Here is a 24976-nt window from a genome sequence, read left to right as displayed (position 1 = left end):
AAAATTAATTTACCGGAATATTTAAATTTCAAACTCACTCTGTTGATTTGCTTTTTTGTCTATAAATGCCAGCTTGTCTGTCTCTCATTCGTCGCATCACATCGAGCATAGCGTAAGTTGGTAAAGAGGGCGGAGGTGGCGAAGGTGGAGGTGTGAGAGGCGATGAATTTGGTTGTGGGTTTACTTTAGCAAGTTTGTCAGGATGACGCGCCAAAACTTGTTCCCAACTGAAATTTGTTTTTTCTATGGGCGCAGCAGGTGTATTTCTCGTAATTCTACCCTGAAAATCATAACTGGTGAATAATGTGCACTGTTATTTATCGAATTTTACAGCTGATATCGAATCTACAGCTGAACAAGAAATGGGGGGAAAAAATTGAATTGATTTACTCACTTCTCCATTAACTGGTTTGCAAGGGCGCCTTTCTCTCAAGTAAGGCATTTTGAATGGTTGGAAAGCTGACATATTTTCATCCGGAATCCGCTTGGCATGGATCGACTTGGATATTTTTTCGTCGTTATCCAGTCGAAATAAATTTCGCAGACTAGTATAATTCGGTTTCTCTTCGAATTCTAAAGCCGCTATGTATTTCATATACGTCATGATAGCAGCTGTGATAGATTTTGAAAAAGTAATTAGATCGAAGTAAATATATCAGTTAAAATGAGAGAACGAATTTGGAACGCTCCTAAAACTCACCGGGAGGTTTTTTCTTTTTAGGAAAACATTCTCGCATAAGTAACGGTATGTCGGAAAGAAATATTTCTTTTTGAGCTTGCACCTCTTCCGGATTGATCGAAGTTGCCATTCCACCGGTCTCTTGTTCCCATGGCAATCTTCCGCACAGCCATTGTAACAAATTATATCCTAAAGTTTCCATGTCTCCTCGTCTCGAATGAGCTGCAAACAAAAGATTATGTCGATCTATTTATCTTTACGAGAAAAGCCAACAGGATTTTGCAGGTCCTTGCAAAAAGTTTGTACCCAGCAGTTGCGTTGTGAGTTTCATTTTACCACTCGTATATTGAGAGGGAGCGATACATGAATACGACAAATGAATCAAGGATCGAACAAAAAAAAATAAATCGAAAAAAAAATTGGTCCTTATGCCTCAGGCTGTTCTGTGGCAAGGAATTGGAGATCTGAATTCTCGATGCCATCAACTCGTTTAATTTTTGTAGGAAATTTGGGCATCGGAGTTCAATTCTTTCGAGGGCTTTCGAAAAGATTTATGGCTCAATTACAACGATTACTTTCAATAGAACAGCCAAGTCCCACTCAAGTCTTACGAGGATCTCAACAATTCTGGATTAATAAATTCCGCGCGAACGGTCAATTTTTAAAAAAACTTTCGGAATTGTCAATGGCCTTTATGCGAATAATCCTTGATGAGCGAAAAAATTGAATAGAGTAGAAATAAGACGAACCAGTGTGATAGTACAAGTGCTAAATTTTGGACACAACCAAATTCTGACTTTATCACGAATGTCTACAGATCTTTAAACAAAATGGATTTATTTTTTTTTGGCAAGATTAATGAAAAAGTGAGCTTAGTAATGCTTACTGCCATCGTGAGCGTCGCGAGAAGTGAATTCGAGAGTTCCTTCGTGAGCTCGTCTTTCGTCATGTACGAAAGGTTTGTGAGATCCAGCGCGTGTCCGGAAACGATATGCCAGTCCGTAATCAACCAAATAGGCACGAAAATTGTCCGTGACCAAATCTTGGTCATCGAGATCTAACATTATGTTTGACCCTTTGACATCCGAATGCGCGTATCCTCGACTATGAATGTATTCCAAGGCATCCAACTGTAGAAAAATATTTTAAACTTAGTACACTGTAATAAAATTCCTCAGAGCCCGATAAACTTTGTATAATATTTAATAAACATTTCTCATAAATTTATGACGAATTTGTCATTTCACAAAGATTCTTATGCAAAAAGACCCCAATACACTTGGAAAAAATCTGTAACAACTGATTTTTCTAATTAAAAAAAATTATCAAAAAGTTACGAATGTTTTGTGTAAATCTAAATTTTTTAATTAAACTTTGAGAAAAATCAAATTTTCGCAAAGAGATCTAAAGAGATAGTACAAAGCACTTACCATTTGAATAGCAAGACCGTTGACGACTTTCATCGGAAGTTTGCGACCACGTGATAAAAATAATTTACCAACATCAGTACCATATCGAGGAATAACAAGAAATCTGTAACGTTCTCCTTGGTAAACGTGAGATCCTGAACCCTCATGCGTTGGCACACCAATTCTTTCGATTCCTTGAGACTCGCACCAACCATCGACTAGCAAACAAACCCGAACAAATCACAACCTCATTTACATATACTTGAAAAATTTTGGAGAGATCATATAATAATAAATATAAATGTTGCCATTATTGTATTTGTTGACGTTATAATGTTCCACGAAGAAAAAGCTTTCATCAGCAAAATACAAAACTGAATTTATGTAATGTTGATTGAAGATATCTTACTTCGCTAATTCAACTGCTAAATCATACATTTTTATCAACAAAGAAATTATGTGTTCCGGACAAGGAGTTAGAGACCTACTCATTTGTTTTCTGGCAGCACGGATATAAAAGTTCATTTCCACAAAGAGAGGCCCATTGTTGTGAGGCTCGATCTTGATGACGTATTCGGCATTATCACTAACGTTCTCGTGAATATTGTTGGAAGCTAGAATTCGAAATAAGAACGAAACATCAATACCTTAGGTCTAACTGTATTAAAGAGATAATTGTTCAACCAATTTTTTCATATGAACTTTGAAGATTTAATTCATATAATATTTGTATTTGAATAAAGCGATGTGCAATGAAAAAATTAAAGATTTATTTTGTTGATAGTTACAAGAAAACTACACCGAACGTTTCCAACTGAAAATAATTTTACACACTTCATTATGGACTCAAAAAATCATAAAAAAGTTATATTTCAAAATTACAAAGAAGCTATTGGATCAATAGATTGGGAAATAAATCAAATTCACGTTCATTCTCTTATTATTTTTCCACTTATCTTCATACATTCAATTGATACGGATACTTTGAATAAAAAAAATTTTTCCCACTTTTTTTGAGAGGTAATCAAGAAGACTTTCATCCACTGAAATATTTGTTGCACATTTTACTTCAATGCAACAAGTTTTTACATAACCACAAAAGCTGAGCATTCTTTTCCTTTCATCAGAAAGTTAAGCGAGACTTTTCTTTTCCTTCAAATTTTAAGTAATAAAATTTACAGTAAAATTGGTGAGTTTAGAAAGAACTGAGTTTATGATCTGAATTAGTTTATGACTGGAATGAGATTGTTTACCTAAGTAAATGTCGCCGAAACCACCACACCCAATCGTATTGCCAAGTTTCCATTGTTTCTGTGTTATATCGGTAAGGATTTCACCTGCAGGTAATCGAGTCGGTAATCTACAACCAAATGCAGCAACTCTTTTGATCGAAGGCTCCTCTGCTCGTCTGGGTGTCATTGTTACCATTCACTAGTCAACACTGTTGAAAGTAAAAAATTGTCAATCAAAAGGTATATTCCGATAAAAAAAACATTCTGTTAAGCACAATAATTTGTATAAAATATGGTGAGAATTCACTGTTCCCACAGATAATTTCACACAATTATAAAGAATATTTATTGATGGAATCTACTTTTTTCCACATAAAGCTTATATGGAAGAGAAAGTCTTTCAACAGTACATGGACATGCATACATATAAAAAAAGTTATAATTACTGTATCCAATGAAAATAATTAATATGAAAAGGAGAGGTTAAAACATAGAAAAATGTCAAATTTAAAAAAAATATATATATATAATCATAGCGTAAATAATAACAAGTCGTCGGAAACAAAAACGATATTTGACAGCTGATTTCTCTCTGTTCCGGGGTTGAAATAAATTGGTAAACAATCGCGGTAAATTGATAGAAAAAAAAAAATGTTTTTTACTCACTACTACTGCGATTGCAACATGAATAATTTTTAAATATTCCTTAATCGCTAATAAATTTTTTGTAATAAAAACGAGGACAAAAAAGAAATGGAAAAATTAAATATGACAAATGGAGGAGTATTCCGTATTTGTTTTTATGCGAAAAATTGCAAAAACATACGGTTTCTGTAGATAACGTTACAGATTGATAAAACGTATAAACTCTCACTGAATTATTCGAAGAATAATTATCAAAATATTTGCTTTTAAACCAACACTAGAATTTTAATGTTTGATTCACATTTTTTTTCGTTCTCAACTCTCGAGACTGCCATTTTCCATCTTCCATCACATTTGTATGGGGATTGAGAATTGAGAAGACTTTGTAAGATAAATCTGAAAACGAATGCTGGTTGGCTAGGCAGGTTGGCGGTCCCGTCGGTTGGCTATCGGCGGCTGCTCATCAGCTTTGCTTCCCCGGCCGGTATATTTCAACAGGGCACATGCGCTGAGAAAGTAGCAGTGTTCAAGTATAATTGAGATAAATATCTCTTCCATAACAACCTTCCGTAAATTTTTCGACTGATTTTTTTTATTTATCGTATAACGTTATTTTTCAGTCTGAGACTTTGAAAAGTAATATGTTCTTTTTTTAATACTTTGTGATTAGACGTTTGAAAGCTCGTATAAACTGATATCTTTATACGGAATTTTGTGCTGGGAATGTGGCGACCCCACAGCTGCGGTGGTCGGAAAAACGCGATAATAAGAAATAACACAGTATTTCAAAAAAGTACAATTACGTTGATAAATAATAAACGTGAAGTATTACTAAACATTTATATACATTGGCCGTTTCCCAGCAAGCGAGACTGTGGAACACTGCGTAACACCGTGCAACACAGTGACTACGTTTACACGGCACTTTTATTCCGGTTTAGTTATATATCAATATAGATATAAAAAATGCATATCTGTCGATATATATAAATATACCCGTCTGTCTGTATATACAAAACCGGAATAAGAGGGCCGTATAAACGTAGTCAATGTCGCTCTGTGTCGCTTGCTGGAAACAGGGCGGCGTGTGGTGTAGTGGGCGGCCTTACTTTCTTATGGCCTTTGCACAATTGCGCACGACGAGCGATAGCCAATGAGAGCTCTGATTTTCCGGACGATGGCTAGAAAAGCAGAGTGAGCAGAGTTCTCATTGGCTGTCGCTCATCGATCATCGTGTGTAGCAGTGTGTATAGTGTGCAGAGACCATTGGCGTTTTCGACTTTCGACGCTGGATTTTTCTGGTGAGGGAGGTCACGTGGTAGCTTGAGGCTCGACTCGAATCCCGGCGTCGAGCGTCAGACTGAATAAAAAAGCGTCAGCTAAACGAGCTAAACGATCATACGACATACGACATATACGATGGCAGCCGGTCCGATTGCAGAACGCAATCAAGGTAAACATTCATGGATACATTGTTTCAAACATTTCAATCAATTGAATTGAACGCTTTGTTAATTAATTAGCCATTTTTTGCTTAGGACACGAATCGATCGGTATTCTCGAACAGATTCAATTTATTCAGCATTTCTAGGCTATGTTTATCTCTATCACAGCTAACCTCAAAATAATCAATTACGATATTTTATCGGTGAATAGTACATTACGCACCTAGAGAGAGAAAGTAGACTACTTCAAACCATGGGCAGAATTACAAGCACGCCGTTTGAGGTAGTATAATTTCACTCCCGTGGAGTGTATACATTTTTCACTACACATGCACCGAAAATTCAACCTTCCGATTTCAGAAAGTTGAACTTTCGGCGCATGTGTATTGAAAAATTGGTTTTTGATGAATTTTAATAGTACGACTAAAGCTAATGAATAATTAATAATGCATCAATTTACAGATGCGACGATTTACGTGGGTGGTTTGGATGATAAAGTCACAGAATCTCTTATGTGGGAGTTATTCGTGCAGTCCGGTCCAGTCGGTAAGAGCATTCGATTTGGAAAATCAATTAGAGCTCATGTTATTTGTGCCATTAAACGATTCAACCAATTTTCTTCATTAACATTAGTGCATTCACAATTTTAGTAAATGTACACATGCCAAAGGATCGTGTGACTCAGATGCACCAAGGTTACGGCTTTGTGGAATTCATGGGAGAGGAAGATGCAGATTACGCGATAAAAATAATGAACATGATAAAGTTATATGGAAAGCCAATCAGGGTGAACAAAGCCAGCGCCCATCAGAAGAATTTGGATGTAGGGGCTAACATTTTTATTGGAAACTTGGATCCAGAAGTGGATGAAAAGTTGTTGTACGATACATTTAGCGCATTCGGGGTGATCCTTCAAACGCCAAAGGTAAATCGAGAAAACTCGAATCATGCAAAAATTGATGGCAACATATGGATTAAATCAATTCTTTTAACAGATTATGAGGGATCCGGAGACAGGAAATTCCAAAGGTTTTGCATTCATCAACTTTGCTTCTTTCGACGCATCGGATGCCAGTATCGAAGCTATGAACGGTCAATATCTGTGCAACAGGCCAATTTCCGTGTCATACGCGTTCAAGAGGGATGCCAAAGGTGAACGACACGGAAGCGCAGCCGAAAGGCTTTTGGCTGCTCAAAACCCGTTGAGCCAAGCCGACAGACCTCATCAATTATTCGCAGACGCTCCGCCGTTGACTCCAATGTCCATGCCCAACTCGAACATGGTCCATGCGCAGCATCATCCTCAACATCATGTGATGCATCACGGAATGGTTGTGCCACCGCCGCCTCCGCCAGCAACGCCGGCACCTCCCATGGGTCATCCGCCGCCACCTCCGGTTCCTCCACCTCCTAGCGGTGGCTTTGCGCCCTCCAATATTCCACCTCCTCCTTTGCCTCCTATGTCCATGTCCTCGCATCCACCATTGCCACCCGGTATGCCACCTCCTCTGCCACCGATGCCCGTTCCCGGCTCACAAAATCAAGGCCATCGCATGATTCCACCTCCCCCGCATTGGGGCCATCCGCAAGGACAATTCCCACCTCCTCCACCTCCAAATTCTGTCGGCGGTGCTCCTCCCTTCGGACAGTATCAACCACCGCCGAGGCCACCACCGGGATGGAGACATCCCCCTCCTCCCCCTGTTTCACAAACCGGCCCTCCGCCACCACCTCCTCCACAATTCCGGGCACCTTTCCCACCCAGAGGTCCTCCACCTCCGCCACCTCCTCACGAAAACCCTCAGTATTAGTATTAAATTTTGTTTCTTGTCGTTCCGTCGACGCGCTCAAGCAACTCGTTGTACAAACATTCTTGTTCCCGTTCGATGGACACTGTCCAAGAGCCCCCCTTTGATTCCTCTTTTTATAAAAATGAGTGGGAATATTGGGCGCATCAATCTTCGAGCTAGATATATACTCAAAACGTGAGTTTTTTTCCTTACAAGGAAACTGTGTGGCTTGCCTGGATTTTATTTGTTTCCGGTCAAACTCAAATACAGTCATCATTTCTTTTCTACGTGTAAACAAAACTGAAATACATTGTATCTTATTTAAGTGTTGATTTTCTATGACTTTTTAATCAACCAGCCAAGGTTGAAAGAATGATTTTTTTTTTGTATTTGGCTCATTCGAAACTGTTGAACAGGGGATTAAAAAAAAAATCACCTGTTGGAAACGAAGCCGTAAATTATAGATACATGTGTACAACGAAATGTTGGATGGATTCAAATGAACTGGTCAGTCGTCGTAATATCGATTCGCCGAGCGTGCGTGAATACTACCTGCTGGACGTTCTTTCGTATCGATTGCGCTTAGAACGGCTCACGCGTACTTTTAGTGACCTACCACAGAAACGCTTAACTTGGCGTTGATAACGCAAGTGTATTATCGGAGCTTTGTGCACCTCGAAATTACGCATTGATTGGATTTCTAATATTTCTGTTACCGCGAAATACTTTGAGCCAAACAAAAAGGGGTATTATTTTTTTTTTTATCTACGAGCACTCGTAGCTCCGGTTCGTCAATAACGCGAGTGTATATAACCGAAACTTCGTACACCTTAGGATTGCTCCATTGGCGGAGCTTTCACAAATGAATATGATATTTTTGAGTGGTGAAAATAAATTAAAATAGGAAGAAAATAATGAAAATCGCACGATTGCATTTCTCAAGCAATTTAGTGAGCAATTGAGAAAAATATTGATGAAATTCAACGATATTGAATATCGATTGGGATATGGATTCGAGAAATCACGAATAAAATGGCACGTCTCGCGTACGAGTGCAGTTTAGATCTAAGATCAAGCAATTCCAGCGACGATTCCGGTACCATAAAACCCTTCGCTTGTAATACCGACAAATATTGTCTCTATTGCTGTTGCAATCCGCAATGCTGCCTTCTCGTCCAACGAAAACCACCTCGACACTTCTGGGAAGCTTGGTACTTTTGGTTAGGCATCGCTCTTCTAGTTTTGTTCCTCGTATCATCCGTAAGTTTATTTTAACACGGAATTACTCGTGAGAAAAAGAGAAATCAAATAGCAGCTCGAGCAATTTTATTTTCTTGATCGTCGCTGAACATTAATATTAGCTGTATTTAATGATGCAATTAAAAATTCATTTTGGATTATCGATTTTTAGCCAATCGGCACACGCGTGTCGAATTTTTTTCGTTCTTTCTACGTCCGTATACTTTTGCTTCCGTCAACAGATAAGCAGCTATGTCGTGAGCAACTGTCGACATAGCTTCCAGGCTATTGCCTTCGGACAAAACGTGCAAACTAGCGACAGACGAAACGGACGAACAGAGAATGTGAATGAGATATCTATCAATGTTATACCAACGTCCGGGATGTTGCCGTCGCATAGAAAAATGCTTCTTTGCGCCCCGCAACCAAGCATCACGCATATGAGTAAGATTTTCACGTACTCTCATTATTCTTCTCGCGTTTTATTTGAAAATTAATATGGCAACGAATAACTTCGTATAACAAGAAGCATAGGATAGCTCGTCTATCCGAATTCATTGAGAATATTGTACCAACAAAATAATTGTATTTTCCGATAAGTGAATGATGAAAGTGAATTCATTTGCATTTTCGTTTTGATATTACAGCTCCTGTCGTGGCGTGATTACGGGGACATTGCGACGAGAGTTGCCGTCTATACTATATATATATTCTTGCCTGGATTTTCACGCTCTTATGGAGAGATCGTTCTAGAGAGGGGATAGGCTCATCATAATATATATACACCGAGACCCGTATTTAACGTCGATCGAAGTCTTCTACTTTGATCGTCGTGTAATAATAAGAAGAAGCGTTAATGCAGAAGCGAGCATTATTGAAAATCGATGCTGCTATAAAGAGGCATATCTCTTTCTCTGGCTCTCTATACCACGCGCGTGTATACATATATACACATACGTGATATTCGAGCTTACATAAAATCGATGTAAGAATTTCCATATTCGAATCGTTGAGAAAAATGGTCTCCGCATCGAATCGTAAAACGAAACTGAACCGAACAAATCAAAGCGCGATATATCAAATCGTTATTCAGATATATTTATTTTTTTACTAACACAGAGTTAGAAAATGGGAGTAAATGAGCTTGGATTCGATCCGAGCGTATTCATCATCGTGGAAAGTTATATTGAAAAGCAGTTAGTAAATAAATATAATTTTGGTTATTGGTAGTTATTCAAATGGCACATGTCAGCAAGCTCAACGACCAAGCAAATATCGCATGTCGTTTTCCCGTCATTGTACATGCATATATTTTTCTCGAATCAATAATAAACGCGTGAACGCGTGCAATTTAACGCGATACTGGTCCGACGTCCCAGACTGGTCTTTCATTATTCTGCGAGCGAGCCCGAAGCATCTTGGCCCACATAGCTCGACCCCGGGGGGGGGATTTTAATTCTTCCCGCTCGTGTCTTCTCGTTTCATCTCTCTCTCTCTCTCTCTCTCTCACCAAACAAACCGATCGCTCCGTGACCAAATATTGTCTCAGGTTGCCCCTGAAAGTACTATTGCACGCAAATTGCGAGTGTGCGTGCTCGTGCATATGAGTGCGATTACGTTTAAGGACGAGATCGTGACAGATTTTATTCGGACCAGTATTTAATTTTTATTCAAACAATTCATTCTACTTATTATGATCGTCGTATTTTTTGAAATGCGATTAATGAAAAGGTCAAATCGTAGACATCCAACTCGACTCAAGTGCCTTCAAGTGGATATAAATATATGACATCGAAACTATACTACAGATTTTTGAGCACGTGTAAATGAAAATATAAAAATAAACGACAACAAGAAATATGCTTAGCCGCTTACATTGCGAATGAAAACAGTGTGGTTCCTATACGATGAAGAGAAAAAAAAAAGTTGTTTAGCTCGTAAGAATAAAAATGTTTGGCATTTCAATACTCGCTTATCGAGATTCGATTGGCAATAAAGACTTCTGCGTCGTTCAAAAAAATTGTTCGATTTCGGAATATTGCAGCATACATGAAAAAAACCAACATTACGGCCGAATACAATTTGGCGCACGGTGAGCGAGTTTTTTTTTTTTTTTTTTTTACAGGGTCGAGTTCGTTTCTCCCTCGTTCTCTTATATTTTTATTCCTTAAGCTTCCATGTCACACAGCACCTTATTGCCGTCGCTCGTTCCTGTTATTCGACCAATAAATTGTACAGTTTTAAGAGTACCGGATAAGCCGTTGACGCAGCCTAAGATTCGCGAGATGTGAGCGCGAAATGAATAAGAAAACAAAAAATACGAATAGCGTATTTTCAGGCTGCTGCAGCAGCTGCGGGGCTCGCAAATAATAGACGCGCAGTCTTATTCGTGATGTATCGACGCGATGAAAACATCGTTTTTCACGAATATCTCGTCCGACTCCATAAATAATTTTTTTTCTTTATCGAGGCAAACCGGGAAAAGCGCAAAAAACCCTCGCTGAATCGTGGCTCGGAAAAAGAATGTCTCCGACCAGCACGCGGGGGATGAAGCGCCGCGCACGCGCAACTCGTCGGGGCGAAGGAACGCGCATTCGCAATAAAAGATTGGCAGGGTGCGAAGCAAAGCCACGAATCAACAAAACAATTGTTATTTTATCGGGTGCTATATAAATTATAAGGAAAGAAGAAATAGTGAGGCCGCTCAAAGCTGTAAAAAAAATGGATGCTAAAAAAAATAGCTACCGCGGCGAGACCTCCTCAAACGTGTTCGAGCAGATGATGTTTATGCTCGGCGAACTTTTGAAACTTTTTGAGAGAGATGAAAGAAAAAATTGAGGGAAAAAAGAGCAGGATGGTCGCCGCGGATTTTGGCGGGAGGTACTAAAATTAGCGTAGCCAGCACCGCGAGTAACAGTTTCTTGTCCGGCGGACGTGAACATTTCCAAGTAGTTCTTTCGTACGATAACACTCTGAAAGTCTCTCCTGCATTCTCAATCGTTTCGAAGCTTTGCTACAATTCTGCGGTACTAAAAACTCTTGAAAATGCTGGGTTCGCTGTTTTCCACAGCTAATTTCAAGGTCTCGACGTTGATTATCGTGTTTTTGGCAATCAGTGCTCGTCGCAGCGTGGGTGAGTAAAATTTTCTCGCCAATTGCGAGCTGGCTCGAATTTGTCGCGCGTGATTAAACGATTTGCAATATATATATATATATGCGATATGCAAAGCCAAGAAAAATAGCCGCGCCTGATCACTGTAAGCAGGTTCGCTTTGCGTGCAACGATACGTGCAACAATAACGAGATTCTGTAACGCGTCGATCAACCGCGCGGGCGTACAAGAAAAGTTGGCGATCGACAGGCGTCGTGCTCATATATATGATTATCACACATCGCGTCGTGACAGAAAGCGCCTCTCGATCGCGATATGGCTTTATTTTTTCAGCTAGAAAATGTGTGTGCACGAGCAAGGCGTGCAGGGAAGCCGGTGTTGAAACATGCAGAACACGATTTTCCTGCTACACCGAAGAGATGTACGACGTCGATGGCACGTCCAGGGACAACACCTCTACGAGAGGATGCACCGAGTGCGTAATAAATTTTTTTTTTTAGTGGAAATTTCTACGCAGAGTATTTTTGTTTTTAAATTAAAAGTGTACGCGAAACTTTTCGAGCCGCGAGTATATAATGAAAAAATCATCCGATCATCCTGCCGCGCGCGGTTATATTCGCGCTCGTAATGGAGCACACACACACACACGCGCACTCCCTGCTCTAACTATATATCGTCATTATTGTATGCTGGTACACCGAGATAACCTTGGACAGATAATCGAGCCGAGAAGTTTGCTCATTTTAGTTCTCTCCTCTCTCTTTGCGAGCAACTTCCTCGAAGTTTTTGCTCTAATTAAAATGGACACGCGCACTTATTGCTCCTGCTCATCCGAGCTCGATTCTTTTCTCGGGGGGGCGAGAAAATTAAGTAGGTCTATTCACCGTCTTCTCGAATCGCGAGAAGCCTCTCCGGAGTACTCCGGACGCGGGAGCCGCTTTTCCAACATTCTGCTGCATGCTCCGCGCGCGACTTTTTTTTTCAATGGATTACAAAATACCCGACGGCGACGAAATCTTTCAAATACTTTTCATTCGAAGCTGCTCGCGGCGGATGCGCGGAGCGCCCTAAAAACACGCTTCCGCGAAACGACCTCGAGTGCACAAACAACGAAATGAACTCTTCCTGAAAAAGAATAACGCCTCAAGAATGCGGTCCTCATTTAATAGCAATTCGTGAATATATTAAGATAAATATTGGTCGGGAGTTGCGAAGTGGCGAAGCGACGAATTTACTTATCTATATACGACTACATAAATCGACGCGTGTGTCCGCGCGCGGTTATCGCAATACCAGATTTTTCTCTATACGCGAGACTCGCGCTTCGTCCCAGTGTGCGCCCAATGCTAATGAAATAAATAATGATTTTTTTAAGCGTAGCTCGTATAGCGAGACGTTTTTCGTATACGTATATTTTCACGCTTACATTCGCGTCTTTGTAATAAATTATGTATTATACAACGACGAAAGATGTGCTGCGGGAATAAAGACCCGTGAGAATTCACATGCCATTCTTGGATTATAATAAAAAAAAAAGGCTGTATACCCTAGCACGATGGAGAAAAAACCTTTGACTAATATTGTTTGTCATCGTCTCGATTGATTTTCCGTGTAACCTCTAATTGAACGATTTTTATCGGATCCATTAAACTTATCATTTTCCTCAAGTTTCTCATCGACTTCCCTCTCAAAATATTAGCTTATTTTCATAAATTCAAATTCATATAATTGAATGTTAAATTTATTCAAATTTTCATTCGAACAACGACTAGAAAAACAAAATCAGCTATTTCAAACGGTAAACGCGTAGCGTCTAAAATCCGTTTTCGCAGCAGTACCATTTATTCTTATCGTTGGTTGTTTTTTTATCATTTCACTTACGCCCGGGGTTCATGAACTTTATCGTAAATTTCTCATCCTCGCTCGTTCCACGCGCTCTATGCCGTTTCCCCGGAGTATTGCGATTCGAATATTTCCGATTCGAATATTCTTCTCGATTATTGCTATGTCTTCTTGAGAAATCTTATTTTTCTCAAGAAGCCGTTGAGCCGCGACGAGCAAATGAGAATAGCGTTGAAAAAAGTATTTCAGTTATTTTAATTAATAAGGATTAAAATGTTTTTCGAAAAGGGGCGCGACGCCGTTGCTGTGCGAGTCGAACGCCTGGATCAGGTCATCGAGACGAGGAGCGAAGCTGCTGCAGACGAATCCTGAAGGAAAATCAAGGCAAGAGCTCGTCTGGCCAAAATTGAAGTGCTGTGACACTCACGATTATTGCAATTCGATCGTTACCGATCGGGGAATCGTGAATCATCGAGCAGGGCTGAAAGAATCCCTTGTAAAATCGTCCAAGCGGAGTAAGGAGATGGAGAGTGAAAAATACGAAAAGAGTAGTACTAGCGTGCCGATTGAATCAGCAACGAGGTCGGGAGGATCGACGATACAGGATCGTGAAACAGGCCCAACGAGAACGATCGTGGCGGACTTTGAGGATCGTGAACGATCTTACGATCCCCTCGGGCATCGTATCGGACCGCTGCACGTTGCCGTTCTCGTTCTCGCCGTTGCTGCGCTCACTTCGGTCCTTGGAGCCTGCTACGTCATCACCAGGTTCGTTTATTTAAAAGAATTTCTTTATTTTCCGATCCAATTCCTTTACCAATTCCAACAATTCCTCGATCAGCCCATTTTTTTTAGCAATTTTATGGCCTCTGTTGAATCGTTTGTATTTTTTCGAGTCTCATTTCCAACGAGATTGCCGCCGGTAAAAGGTCATTCGGTTTCGAAGGAACGAACGGCACCACCACTCGTAAATGAAGCTTAAAAATATTGAAATTGCTTTTATTTTTATCGGTGTATCTCTCTCGATTTGATAAGTGCGCCTGTGTCGAGTGTGCGTGTGTGCCGTTGATTTTCCGTTCTTGCTGCTTGGGTGCACTTGTTTCAAGATCGTTATCTCATCTCGACGAAACTCTTCGTCTTACCTTGAGATCGTGGTCGGGCGAGCATGTAGGGCCCTTTAATTAGTCGCGAATGGATACACGAGATCGAGAGAGCGAGAGCGATTCTCGCAATAAAAGACCACCGAGCCTCTCGCATCTATATATACGCGATGCCTCTGTGCATAATGTATTCGTGTGCATTAACCTTAGCGTCGTTTAATTATCGACATTTTGCAATACCGATTTAATCATGCGCCCCGCCGCGAGTCAACTTCTTCGCGACTTATTTAAATAGTCGCGGTGAGAAAAAAAAAACAACGAAAAACTGGCCAGCAGACTCCGCGATCCAAAGAAATCCTCGTCGCAACGTACAGTGAAAAAATAACTAGAGACGAGCTTCGTGTACATGTTTAAAAATAAAAAAAATGATTTAGTTTCATTATCAAATTATTATTTGCTCAAATTGCGCGAATAATCGAAACGACCGTGGTCGAGCACCGTGCACGATACGCTTCGTACTTTCTCTTCTGAAAAATGTTACTTCATGGAAGTTTCTATTCGGATGCGGTGTGTATTGTAAGAGATGCTATCGGTGTTTTAACGGTAGGTAAAAGTCGGTTGTGAATGCTCTTGTCTTGCAGCCCGCGTCTATATATATGGTGGATTATCCAGGAAGTCTTCGATGTCTCGACCCTTCGGAGTGCCTCTCCGTCCTCGTCTTTCTCCCGGTACTCGAGCTCAATTTCCTATTTTAGCGTGGAAAAAGAATCTGCCGCGTGCTTAGTTTACCGGCGTCTCGAAGGCGCACGAGCAAAATTACACTCGAGAGAAAGAGACGAAAGATTAGAAGCCGCGAATGATTTATATAGGGCCCTGGGCGGTAAACGAGACAGACGTCCGTAACAAAAGTAGACGCTATAGCCAACGATTCGGGAGCAATTGGTGTTTTTACGAAATTTTTAGTCTCTTTACTCCCTCGGAATAGTCTAGGCTCTTAAAATTTTTCTCCCCTTGTTACGATGAAAATAATAAATAAAAATATTAAAAGTCGAAAAACTGTTTAATTTCCAGCCATAATTTAGTACTTTTTCACATATTTTTAGTCTCAACCTAGCTTCGTTTCTTCGTCGCGACGCGAAGATTCGTGCGCATTGACGATTCATTGCCTCGTTTCAAATGACGGTCGCGACTCACTAAAAGCCGCTCTCTCTTATCGGTCCACCTCGGACCACGAGACTGCCTATATATTTATATATAATGCTCGAGTGGCTTCGAAGTCGCCGAAATAACGCGATAACGAACGGGAAGAGCAGCAAAAAAGTGGCAGCCTGCTCCCAGCACCGCTCTCTTTCTCTCCCTCGAATTAAAAAAGTCCATCTTCCTTGCCGTGCGATCGCGAACGAAGCAAGACCTCGTCCCCGTGTTGTTTTTTTTTCCTCTCTGGTCCTGCTTCTCCTACCCTCTAATCTCGACGGTCCCGCCAAGCCCTAAGTGGCTTTTCGAGTTCCAGAATGTCCGGCAAAGAACACACGCTGTTCTCCTCCGCGCAGATACTCTATACTTTCTGCTTCTATAGCCTGAAATCCTCTTCTCGTCTAGGTATATACACGCGCGTATATTGAGAATATTATTTTTCTCAAGAACTTTGACCATATTCCTTTTCATTTTTTTTCATCCTTCTCTTTCTCAGCTCGTACGGACGTAGCTCGAATCGCCGCTGCTCCCTGCTAAATGCCTGCGTGGGGTCTCTCCTCGTCCGGAACTCTCCCTCGCGCGCGGCACTCTCGTTGCTGCGGCGCTCACTTATTTTTTCTCTTCCTCTCTTATCTCTCGTGATACGAGTTGACGCGAAATTACGATGGCGATCTCCTCGTCTACTTACTATATACGTCTCAAATTCCTGCTCGCCGCGGCTATTTAGTGCGCTCCGGATAACCGAAGAACGACACGCTCCTCGCGATCTCATAGGAAGCGGCCACTTTCCACAAATATCCCTAACGTATTTTTTTTTTTAATTCCACATTCTTTTCGTTTCTCATTTCTTAAATGGATTTTCTCGCGAAAGTATCACTCCGAATGCGGGACCTTTCTGCATGCTTCGAATCACGCGTTTCTCATTCTCTTTCGCCACAATGTGACCCTTCGAATCGATTTATGTAATTTGCGCGTTTATTTTTAAATATAAAATTGTCCGACAATTTTTAGGTTTCTCAGAAGTCCGTCCGAAATCGAGAATGCTTGAGCGGGGCCTCGCCGTCCCCGCCATCAGCCGCGCGTCATCGCGTTCGAGTAGCCGAAATATTCGTTATGGACAACGGATAGGAAATTTGGAGCGCCGGAAGTTAAAACGCCACCGGAAGTCAGGTATAATGATACCTACTGAAAAGCTGCACGCTTCGTACGTCTTTCTCTTTCGTGCGTTGACTTTGCTCGAGTTTCAAGTTCTTTGACCCATGACTCGAGCGCGGAGTATACCGTACGGAAGTGCGAGGCAAAAAATACAAAGAGACACCGGCCTCGTTCGCTCAAAATTTCAAATTTTAGTCAGTGGAACAAACGAAGCGAGCACGCGGAATTTCTCAATAGGTACGCCAAAAAGTCATTCGCGCGATCTTGCACAATCGACGAAATTACGAGAGCCTGAGGTTTATTTTTCTTTCGTCACAAATATGTGGCCATCCAACGATCTCTCTCTCTCTCTCCCTCCAATGGCCCATTCGTTTTTTCTTTCCCCTTTTTGTGAGCGCCCCTTTTTTCATCCGCGCGCGCTCACACGCATTTGCTCCGAGTGTATTATATGCGCGGGCGATGTTTCAAAACCGATTCTCACGCATCTGCTTCTCGCTCCAAGAAGAACTACCAAATTAAGCACTCAAAGTGGGTGACTCTCAAATGCGGAGAGCCTCGGGGAACCTGCGAAACATTTTTCGAGTCCTTATTATTATAAATACAATATGCATGCATAAAGCGAATTTTAATACACAAAAATAATGTCTAAACGACGTTAATAAAAGAAAATCTGCTCAAGAAACGATGTTGTTTTATAATAATGAATTGAAAAAACGAATTCGACTATCGCGAACGAAATTTATTAATTTATTTTCCCCCTTGAAAAAAATCATACGCACCCGCGGATCCAATTGGAGCAACAATATTTTCAACGAATAAGAGTGAGAAGAGACAAAAAAAAACACGTGTCCTGGGCAAACTTATAAGCAACGTCGTCGACTCATCACCGAATCGAAACGATGACGAGGATGTTTCGGAGCTTCTGCTTGAGAAAAGGAGCGGGGATCTGGCGCCGGTAATGACCGGCGCACACCGCGTCGAGCCCCCCCAGCACCGGAAATTTCATGTGTGTGTGTGTGTGTAAACGTAACCACATGAAATTACAAACGCGGTTACGACGAGTCATCGCGGCGTAATGACGAACGTGCGGGAACGAAATAAAAATTAGAAGAAATGGCACAATAATGCGCGCGGTCGCGGTCTTTCATCGAACGAAAAGTGATGAAAAGTAGTCGCGAAAAACAGCGGGATGGAATTATCCAACGTTTTATTACTTTTACAAAGGGACGAGTGTTCTGAATGGAAAAAAAATGTTAACGGCTCCGCGGACACGGATGAGGTTGGAATGGTATATATATTAAGTGCACACACGCCGCACACTTATCCCCGCTCGTTAACGAGCTCAAACAAATGGTTGTTTGGTTAGATCGACGCCGCGCAACGAAGAACAAAGTTGAGGGTGAGCGCGAACGAGCATGGAGCGAGACAAAAATATGAAGGGATGAGGAGTCGAGAAAGAAGAAAAAAACAGGATAGCAGCATGCAGGCCGGCTTTTCGCTGCTGCTCGAACGCTCGAAAACTTGGCCACATGTTACGCGTATCCAGGGCTAGATTAAATACGATTCAAAAAACATAGTGGAGAGGAGGAGAATCCTCGGGAGATCCAGGTGCGCGCGTTCACCGGCCCGACACACGATTAGCCACCACTGTTCAAACACTTTTAACGCTTCGACAAAATAAACATTCTTCTCAACCTATTTTCCCTCAAATTCAATACCGTATATTTTTATTTTTTATGAATATCTCTCACACGCGATCACAGTTTCGATTATTCGCTCTCGGGTCAATTAATTTTGAATGGAAAATAAGAAAAGGACAAATGAGATTTCGAGCTTTCGCTATCGCGGACCCTCGCGCGACATTTATTCTCTATTCATACCGGATTCCTCGCCCCGCAAGATATTTTGGCTCTCGAAAGGCCAGGTGATGAGGAAAGTGCAGGGGGAGCCGTTAGTTTGCGGCTTGTCATTTCGTGTAGCGCGAGCTCGACTCGTTCGCGGTGCTCGGTAATATACGTGAGCGATAAGCTCACATCCTTCCCTCTTTTTTCTATTTTTTTCCTCGAGGCCTTGCTTCTCCTATCGTGCGTTATACCGACAGAGGATTATCGCTCCATAAACTCGTATATCTGTGTAGATGCTTGCGTATGTATACATGCGTATATTTTCGTAAACGTGGCGTCAACAATCCTGCAGACGTTTTTTCGATACAGCTCACTTTTATCGCGCGTCATCCCCAACGACGAAGAAGCGCCGGGGGGGAGGGAAACGACGCGGTGCTCGACACATTTTTCTCGATCGAACGAAAGAAGGAAACGCGCATCGCACAAATTTAAATGTCATTCGTGACGTTGGAGTCCAACGAAGTGATATAAAAAAAAACCTTCCGATAATTCCATCGGTAATTCTCCAATTTCGTTTCCTGGCGAATTTACAATTTGTGGTTTTTCAACCTGCACCGATACTCGGTGAAATAAAAAATTGGTCAATTACAAATGGTTTTTTCGTTCGATTCGTGGACTCGGACGTAGCAAACTTCACGGAGAAAACGAGGCCGAAAATTCTTGAGGAAAGTACTAAGAATATAATATTTCGGGGACAGTATATATAATAACCGGGTTGCAGCATTAATTCGAAGAGCAGTTACAGCAATTTTTCTATCCACCATAATTAAGAGCGTTTTTCTCTATAAGCATAGTAAAAAATCTTTTCAGTCATTTCAAATGTTTATATTGTAAAGTATGCTCGGGCAACCCTGAAAAAAAACGATATGTATGGTAAAATGTCACACGTATTTTATCATAGAATTTACTATGCTGACAGTGAAAATTTGTGATTTACAATACATTTCCATTTGTCAGTAAGTGCTAGTCTGACATGATAAATAACACTCGAAAACAAAACGAAATCCGATTACAAACAGCATAGTATTTCTTGAATTTTCCAATTTTTCATCCCTTCAATTCTAAACAGCTTTATGTGCATAGCAAAGCCTAAATACTTTTAAAATTCTTTAAAAATAATATATTCCTCACTATACAAAACAAATCACATTGTGACAAACAACGAATATTGACAAACGATTGTTTACCTTCGCAAGAAAGCAAAGGTTATTCCGAAGTATACGGGCGAATTATTGGAACTCAAAACTGCGGACACGTTGGACGCATTAAGCGGCCTGGTTGTCCCGATAGCATAAAATAAGTAAGCGAGCGGAATGGGTAATTGGCCGACGCGAGGGCCGAACCCCGTCCGTACTTTTACTACTCGACGCGCGCGCGCGCGCGCGAGAGAGAGAGAGAGAGAGAGAAACCTGCCTGTAAAAAACATATAAAGCCATAAATAAGGGGAAAACGTAGCGAGCCTTGCGGAGAAGAACGATAAAATCTGTGCATTTACGCTGTAGCCCCGTATGTATTCCGCAACTTTGACGGACGAGCTCGTGAGAAAATCGGGAATCCGAGATCGCGCGGGAGAGAGGTTCGATTTCCTTCTTTTCATCGAACACATGCGCGAAAATGCGAATTACGCGCATTACAGGAAACATTCGAAAAAATGATATTTTAAAAGGTTATTTTTACAAGAAATCGTTGATCCGATAAAAGCGACATAATAGCGGAATTGAGGAGTGGGAGGAAGAGACAAAAAATGACATCGCGATCGTACGTGAATTGTAAGCTGATAAATGTCTCTCGCGATGAGCCAGCGCTGGGTATACGACGATACAATGTTGAAACGAGTTTGATGATGAGTTTCATTTAGGACTGACAACGGGTGCGCGCATGGCGACGCGGCCAGGTGCATCTTTGTCCGTATTCGAAATGGCGACCGCGACGACGAGCCAGTTGCGTGCGGTGACTCGAGTCTCAAAAGACTCAAAAGAGCGCATTTGCTTTTTCTTTTTCTCTTGCCCCCTCCGCCTTCTTTCTTATATATACCATCTCAAGCCAACCACCGCATTCGCGGCGATCCACCAAAATCAATCACCCTCTTTTAAACGGATCGTTATATACACGGTGGAGGAAGAGCCAAAGAAATCGAGAGGTCGAAAAAGACTGACGAATCTCGAATAAGTCAGAAATAGTGGTAAAACCATCTGATGAATATATATATATATATATATATACATATGTAGGTGCATGGAGATATATAGACGAGAGATAAAGATCTCGGACTTGGAACAACTGGCACGCGAGTCAGGGTCCAAATTCTCGTGTAAAATGCTTCTCTGTTTCGATTTTACTCTCCGCGCCGCGCTCGTCTTTCCCCGGCAGAACGCGCGCGGAGAAGCAAATTTCTCCCGGGAGGTTTTCCTCGTATATGGTCCGCGCCTATAGTGACTAGTGAATAACAGTTCCAAATAAAAATAAAACGCCGCGAAACAACAAAATCTCAACGAAACTTCGTTCTCGTCCGCCGCCGCAATAGCTATATTCGTCATTATTCGTTCTTAGAATAAAAATTTATTATTTGATCGCTTTGGGCTCGCGAATCTTTTTATAATTCTTCGAGTCGTCCAATTTTTGAAACGGTAATAAAATATACCTCTAAAAAGATTCGACGACAGGTTTTACTTTTGACTGGTGTATGAATACATACATCGGTCCATATGTATAAAGCGAACTGTTTGCATACTATGAATCTATAGAGCGCACTCGTGCGCCAGTGCAGCGGGAAAACCGTTCACACGAGGCTAAAAAGCCAACAGAGCAGCACGCAGTGGCGTCTGTGCCCGAGGCGCCACGGCGTTTCTTCGCAACCGCCGTGCCCGTCGGCCGTGTCCCCACCACCTCGCAACGTTGCACGCTCGCTGGTTTCTCATTCGTCCAAATCCCGGTCGGTCACTCACACTCACTCACGCCCTTGCTGGCCGCCAACGTTTATACACGAGTGTACATACGATGACATTTCTGCTAGAATGTCATTTTTTTTTTAACAATAATTGGGGTGTTCGAGAAGTGACATTTTGCCAAATCGAAATTTTCAGGTGTAACACACGGGTTAGAGACTCGAGAGCAGTGTACAGTTTAAGAAAAAATGTATTCGACGTCCAGTGAGAAATCTGAAAATTACGGAATTGTATACAACCTTTTCAGTAGACGGGTTGAGTGGCTCGAATAAAATAGTTGTATTTTATTATGCGAAAGTGAGAGAAAGCTGCCGACAAACGAGAAAAGATTCATGAAACGAGAGAGAAGCCAGCGAACGGCTTAGAGAACACGGGGTTGCTTTAAAAACTATCAGCAATTAAGGGGGAGAGATAAACCGTGGAAGAAACACGAAGGGAGAAAAAGAGTGACCCGAAGCACTGTTGCATCTTTTTCTCCAAGCAGTTTCTCCTTGTTACTTTGTCTCCTCTCTCTTACTCAGGGATAGTCGCCTCGCGCGCGCTGCTTTGTGCTCGATAAGTCGAGTGGACTGCGAAGAGACTCGCACGGCGCCGAGTAGAGAGGTTCGTAGCGTGCGTGCGGTGGTTCTGGCCGGGAGAACGATTTTCAACTGGCATAAGTGAGTCAGGCGTCAGGCTCGAACGGCAGTCGTTCGCCGAAGCGCGTGCGGTATGGTCCTGTCTCTCAACGCATTTGTTGCTTCTTCGACTCGTAAGCGCACGAGTGGCATTCGTCGTCGGTTTTGAATTGTCAACAAAGAATTTTTCGCTCGCTTTTCCGTCGCTAACAATCGTATTATTACTATTTCGATCCTCTACGAAACTTTTCCGTATCTTTTATCATTGTAAATTGCAATAAAAATCTATACATGTCCCGGTAATAAGTGAGTGGAAATTACGATGAAGAAACAAACTTTATAAATCACAGAGTGAATCAGTGAAAATTCGGACTCGGGATGAAAAACTATTTTTTATTAACAAACTGAAAAATGAATGAATAAAGAACGACGAGCGGTGTTTGTGAAATATCGATGATATTCGTCGTGTTGTAATTCTCGTGTTTGCTCGGGGAATCCGTAGAAACGAGCGTCAAAGATCTCTTTTGTCCGACACGAAAGAGTGAGAAAATCAAACACGAGGTTATAAATTGTCGTATTACTTTGATAAAGATTGAGAGGCAACTTTGCTCAACTTTTTTCTTCTCTGCTGCAAAAGACACTGAGCTTTCCAAGAGGAGAAATGAAATAAAGAAAGGAAGAGGGAGGGAGAGCAAGCTCGTTGTCAACGATATGCAGATGAAAGTCCATGTCGACGACAGTGTACTTACGTCGTCCAATCACTGATCGGATCTCCGCTACGCTCTCTTATATCTTTATCCCTGCTATTTTCTTTTTCACCCGGTGAAATACAAGAAAAAAAAAATCATCTTTTAGAATATTTTGCCTCCTCCGTTAATAAGTTATTACAAAAAAGTGCCTTTTTTTTGTGAATAAGAAGAAAACCTGTGATATTTGATAAAATGTGGCCAAGAGAATTGATCGCTTTTGCTACAATAACCACGACGCTTTTTTTTCGATTGATCAACGCTGCTTCGGTCGGTCTTGATCTCGGTGATTACGAGATTCTCAACCAAGTCGATGAGAAACCTGAAAGCGAAGGTGAGATTTGAGATCTCGATATTTGTCGATATATGATTTTTAACGATTATTTGGCATTTCCTATTGTTAGCCGTAGCTATAGTATCCGGGGTTACTGTTAATAGTGCTAAGTACGTACGAAGGAAAATCGCGGAAATTTCTTCGCAAACATTGGACGAGAAACAAAGAGGAAAAAGCATTTTTGTCTTGGAAATTTATCCGTTTATCTTCTTTCGCTCGATCATTCGGATCGCGTTATGAATATTATTGTATACCCTGGTATATCGTTAATAGATTCTCCATGTATTAAGGTCATGACACGAGACAGTGCAAAGTGGACGAGAGCGATAAACCGTGTCCGATCGATAGAGTTTTAATATCGCTATTCCCTTTACTCTGTATGCATTATCGTGTGCAAACGATTCGAATGCAAAATTTTTTATCCTCGATCCATCCTCAATTGAGATTAGAAATACGTGGATAATATGAAATGCTATTATTTTATTTACTCATGGTCGTTTCTTATGATTCATTTTTCTTCCCATAGAAAATCTGTAATCAAACTGCATCAAAGCAGCATTTACTTAATTATTTAATATGACAATTCCGCAAGCGACATTGCAAGTTCATTAAACTCCGGGATCTGCTCGCGCCTGACCGAGGGGCTGCTCACTCACCGATTCCATGGTTCGTCGATTTCCAAAAGAAATCGATTTCTTGTGATTTCGGCTAAGATTTTCACGATTTCTGAATTCATGAGATTATGTGGGATTTCATGATTTACGTTGATTTCAACGATTACAAGTGATTTCTAAATTCAAAAAATCACTGATTTCTAGACTAAAGAACATTAATAAATTATTTAGATTAATAATTATTTTATAGTGAGGGATATGTGGGTACTCAATCAATAACACAGTTTATTCAAGACATTAGAATAATTTTTGTATTTTCTTATAAATATTTTCATGCACGCTTAAACTTTGTTTATTGATGATAGGAGATGACATAGTCAGATGATACTCCTTAATATTAATATAACCATGTACATCCATCGGTACAGGAACCAAAGCTCTTGTTGACGTTAGGTTATACCATTGGCACAGAACCCCAATTTCTTTGGTATTATTAGATACATTTGCATACGAACTCGAATACTCGTGGCTTTTCAATGTCTTTCCTTCTAAATAAACAAAACTTAAAATGAGTCCAACAAAACACTTAAAATCTCGCTTTGAACTGTTCAACTTCTTAAACAAACACCAATCACCGATATGAATTTCATCACAGACTTTTATAAAATTAATACTTTCATTACTGTCAGTTCGTTTGCTCATATTTTTCGTCAACTCAGAATCTCGCACCCTTTGTAACCGATCACTGCTTAAACTAGATGAAGTTGATTGAAATAACCAGCAAAGAGAAGATTTTCTTACGACCAACTCATTCTTCCTCTGATCATTCACTACAACGAAAGGACTCTTCGAATGAAGTTGGATTTTAAATTTTTCGTAGGATTTCAAATCCAGACTACCTTGGATATTAGAGAGCGTGCTCAAGTCCTCACATAACTCTTGTTGATCACTCTCTTCACTTTCTTTCAAATCAT

General features: G+C 41.0%; 4 protein-coding genes across 22 annotated transcripts in view; 3 read left to right on the top strand and 1 right to left on the bottom strand.

Moving 5' to 3' along the window:
• LOC122408561 (serine/threonine-protein kinase VRK1-like) overlaps window positions 1-24976 on the bottom strand; it is a 36771-nt gene that overhangs the window by 5160 nt on the left and 6635 nt on the right. For 10 of the 17 annotated variants that reach the window (XM_043415395.1, XM_043415397.1, XM_043415394.1 and 7 more), the window contains exons 1-8: window positions 4147-4431; window positions 3342-3529; window positions 2577-2702; window positions 2110-2306; window positions 1566-1809; window positions 701-901; window positions 395-612; window positions 39-280 (exon numbers count right to left, since the gene is read on the bottom strand). In XM_043415395.1, coding sequence (XP_043271330.1) covers window positions 39-280; window positions 395-612; window positions 701-901; window positions 1566-1809; window positions 2110-2306; window positions 2577-2702; window positions 3342-3516 — 1403 coding nt within the window. In that variant the 5' untranslated portion in view covers window positions 3517-3529; window positions 4147-4431. Of the gene's footprint in view, window positions 1-38; window positions 281-394; window positions 613-700; window positions 902-1565; window positions 1810-2109; window positions 2307-2576; window positions 2703-3341; window positions 3530-3986; window positions 4433-24976 lie in introns of those variants that run through there. The other 7 variants (XM_043415403.1, XM_043415404.1, XM_043415387.1 and 4 more) reach the window with 6 other exon arrangements.
• Window positions 5258-7525, top strand: Spx (Spliceosomal protein on the X). Its single transcript, XM_043415408.1, has 4 exons — window positions 5258-5418; window positions 5873-5956; window positions 6061-6335; window positions 6406-7525. The coding sequence occupies exons 1-4, from the start codon at window positions 5385-5387 to the stop codon at window positions 7219-7221; spliced, it is 1209 nt and encodes a 402-aa protein (XP_043271343.1). The 5' UTR covers window positions 5258-5384; the 3' UTR covers window positions 7222-7525.
• Window positions 7619-10301, top strand: LOC122408566 (uncharacterized). The gene is made up of 3 exons (XM_043415414.1): window positions 7619-8460; window positions 8682-8883; window positions 9087-10301. The coding sequence occupies exons 1-3, from the start codon at window positions 8233-8235 to the stop codon at window positions 9101-9103; spliced, it is 447 nt and encodes a 148-aa protein (XP_043271349.1). The 5' UTR covers window positions 7619-8232; the 3' UTR covers window positions 9104-10301.
• The window catches only part of LOC122408565 (BMP and activin membrane-bound inhibitor homolog), a 48082-nt gene continuing 33664 nt past the window's right edge, over window positions 10559-24976 (top strand). Inside the window, exons 1-4 of one of the 3 annotated variants that reach the window (XM_043415412.1) lie at window positions 10559-11572; window positions 11885-12026; window positions 13682-14161; window positions 16699-16844. In XM_043415412.1, coding sequence (XP_043271347.1) covers window positions 11485-11572; window positions 11885-12026; window positions 13682-14161; window positions 16699-16735 — 747 coding nt within the window. In that variant the 5' untranslated portion in view covers window positions 10559-11484 and the 3' untranslated portion in view covers window positions 16736-16844. Of the gene's footprint in view, window positions 11573-11884; window positions 12027-13681; window positions 14162-16698; window positions 16845-22292; window positions 23389-24976 lie in introns of those variants that run through there. The other 2 variants (XM_043415411.1, XM_043415413.1) reach the window with 2 other exon arrangements.

Source organism: Venturia canescens, chromosome 3 (assembly GCF_019457755.1).
Source record: "Venturia canescens isolate UGA chromosome 3, ASM1945775v1, whole genome shotgun sequence".
NCBI lineage: Eukaryota > Metazoa > Arthropoda > Insecta > Hymenoptera > Ichneumonidae > Venturia > Venturia canescens.
The sequence above is the reverse complement of the archived record's forward strand: the minus strand, read 5'-3'. Positions and strand labels throughout refer to the sequence as shown.

Excerpts from the sequence above, each read along its gene's own strand:
- LOC122408566 (XM_043415414.1), top strand. The coding sequence starts at position 8,233 with ATGGCACGTCTCGCGTACGAGTGCAGTTTAGATCTAAGATCAAGCAAT. Across the intron at positions 8,461-8,681 it reads TTTTGTTCCTCGTATCATCC|ATAAGCAGCTATGTCGTGAG; the intron begins GTAAGTTTATTT and ends TTCCGTCAACAG.
- Spx (XM_043415408.1), top strand. The coding sequence starts at position 5,385 with ATGGCAGCCGGTCCGATTGCAGAACGCAATCAAG. Across the intron at positions 5,419-5,872 it reads GATTGCAGAACGCAATCAAG|ATGCGACGATTTACGTGGGT; the intron begins GTAAACATTCAT and ends ATCAATTTACAG. Across the intron at positions 6,336-6,405 it reads TGATCCTTCAAACGCCAAAG|ATTATGAGGGATCCGGAGAC; the intron begins GTAAATCGAGAA and ends TTCTTTTAACAG.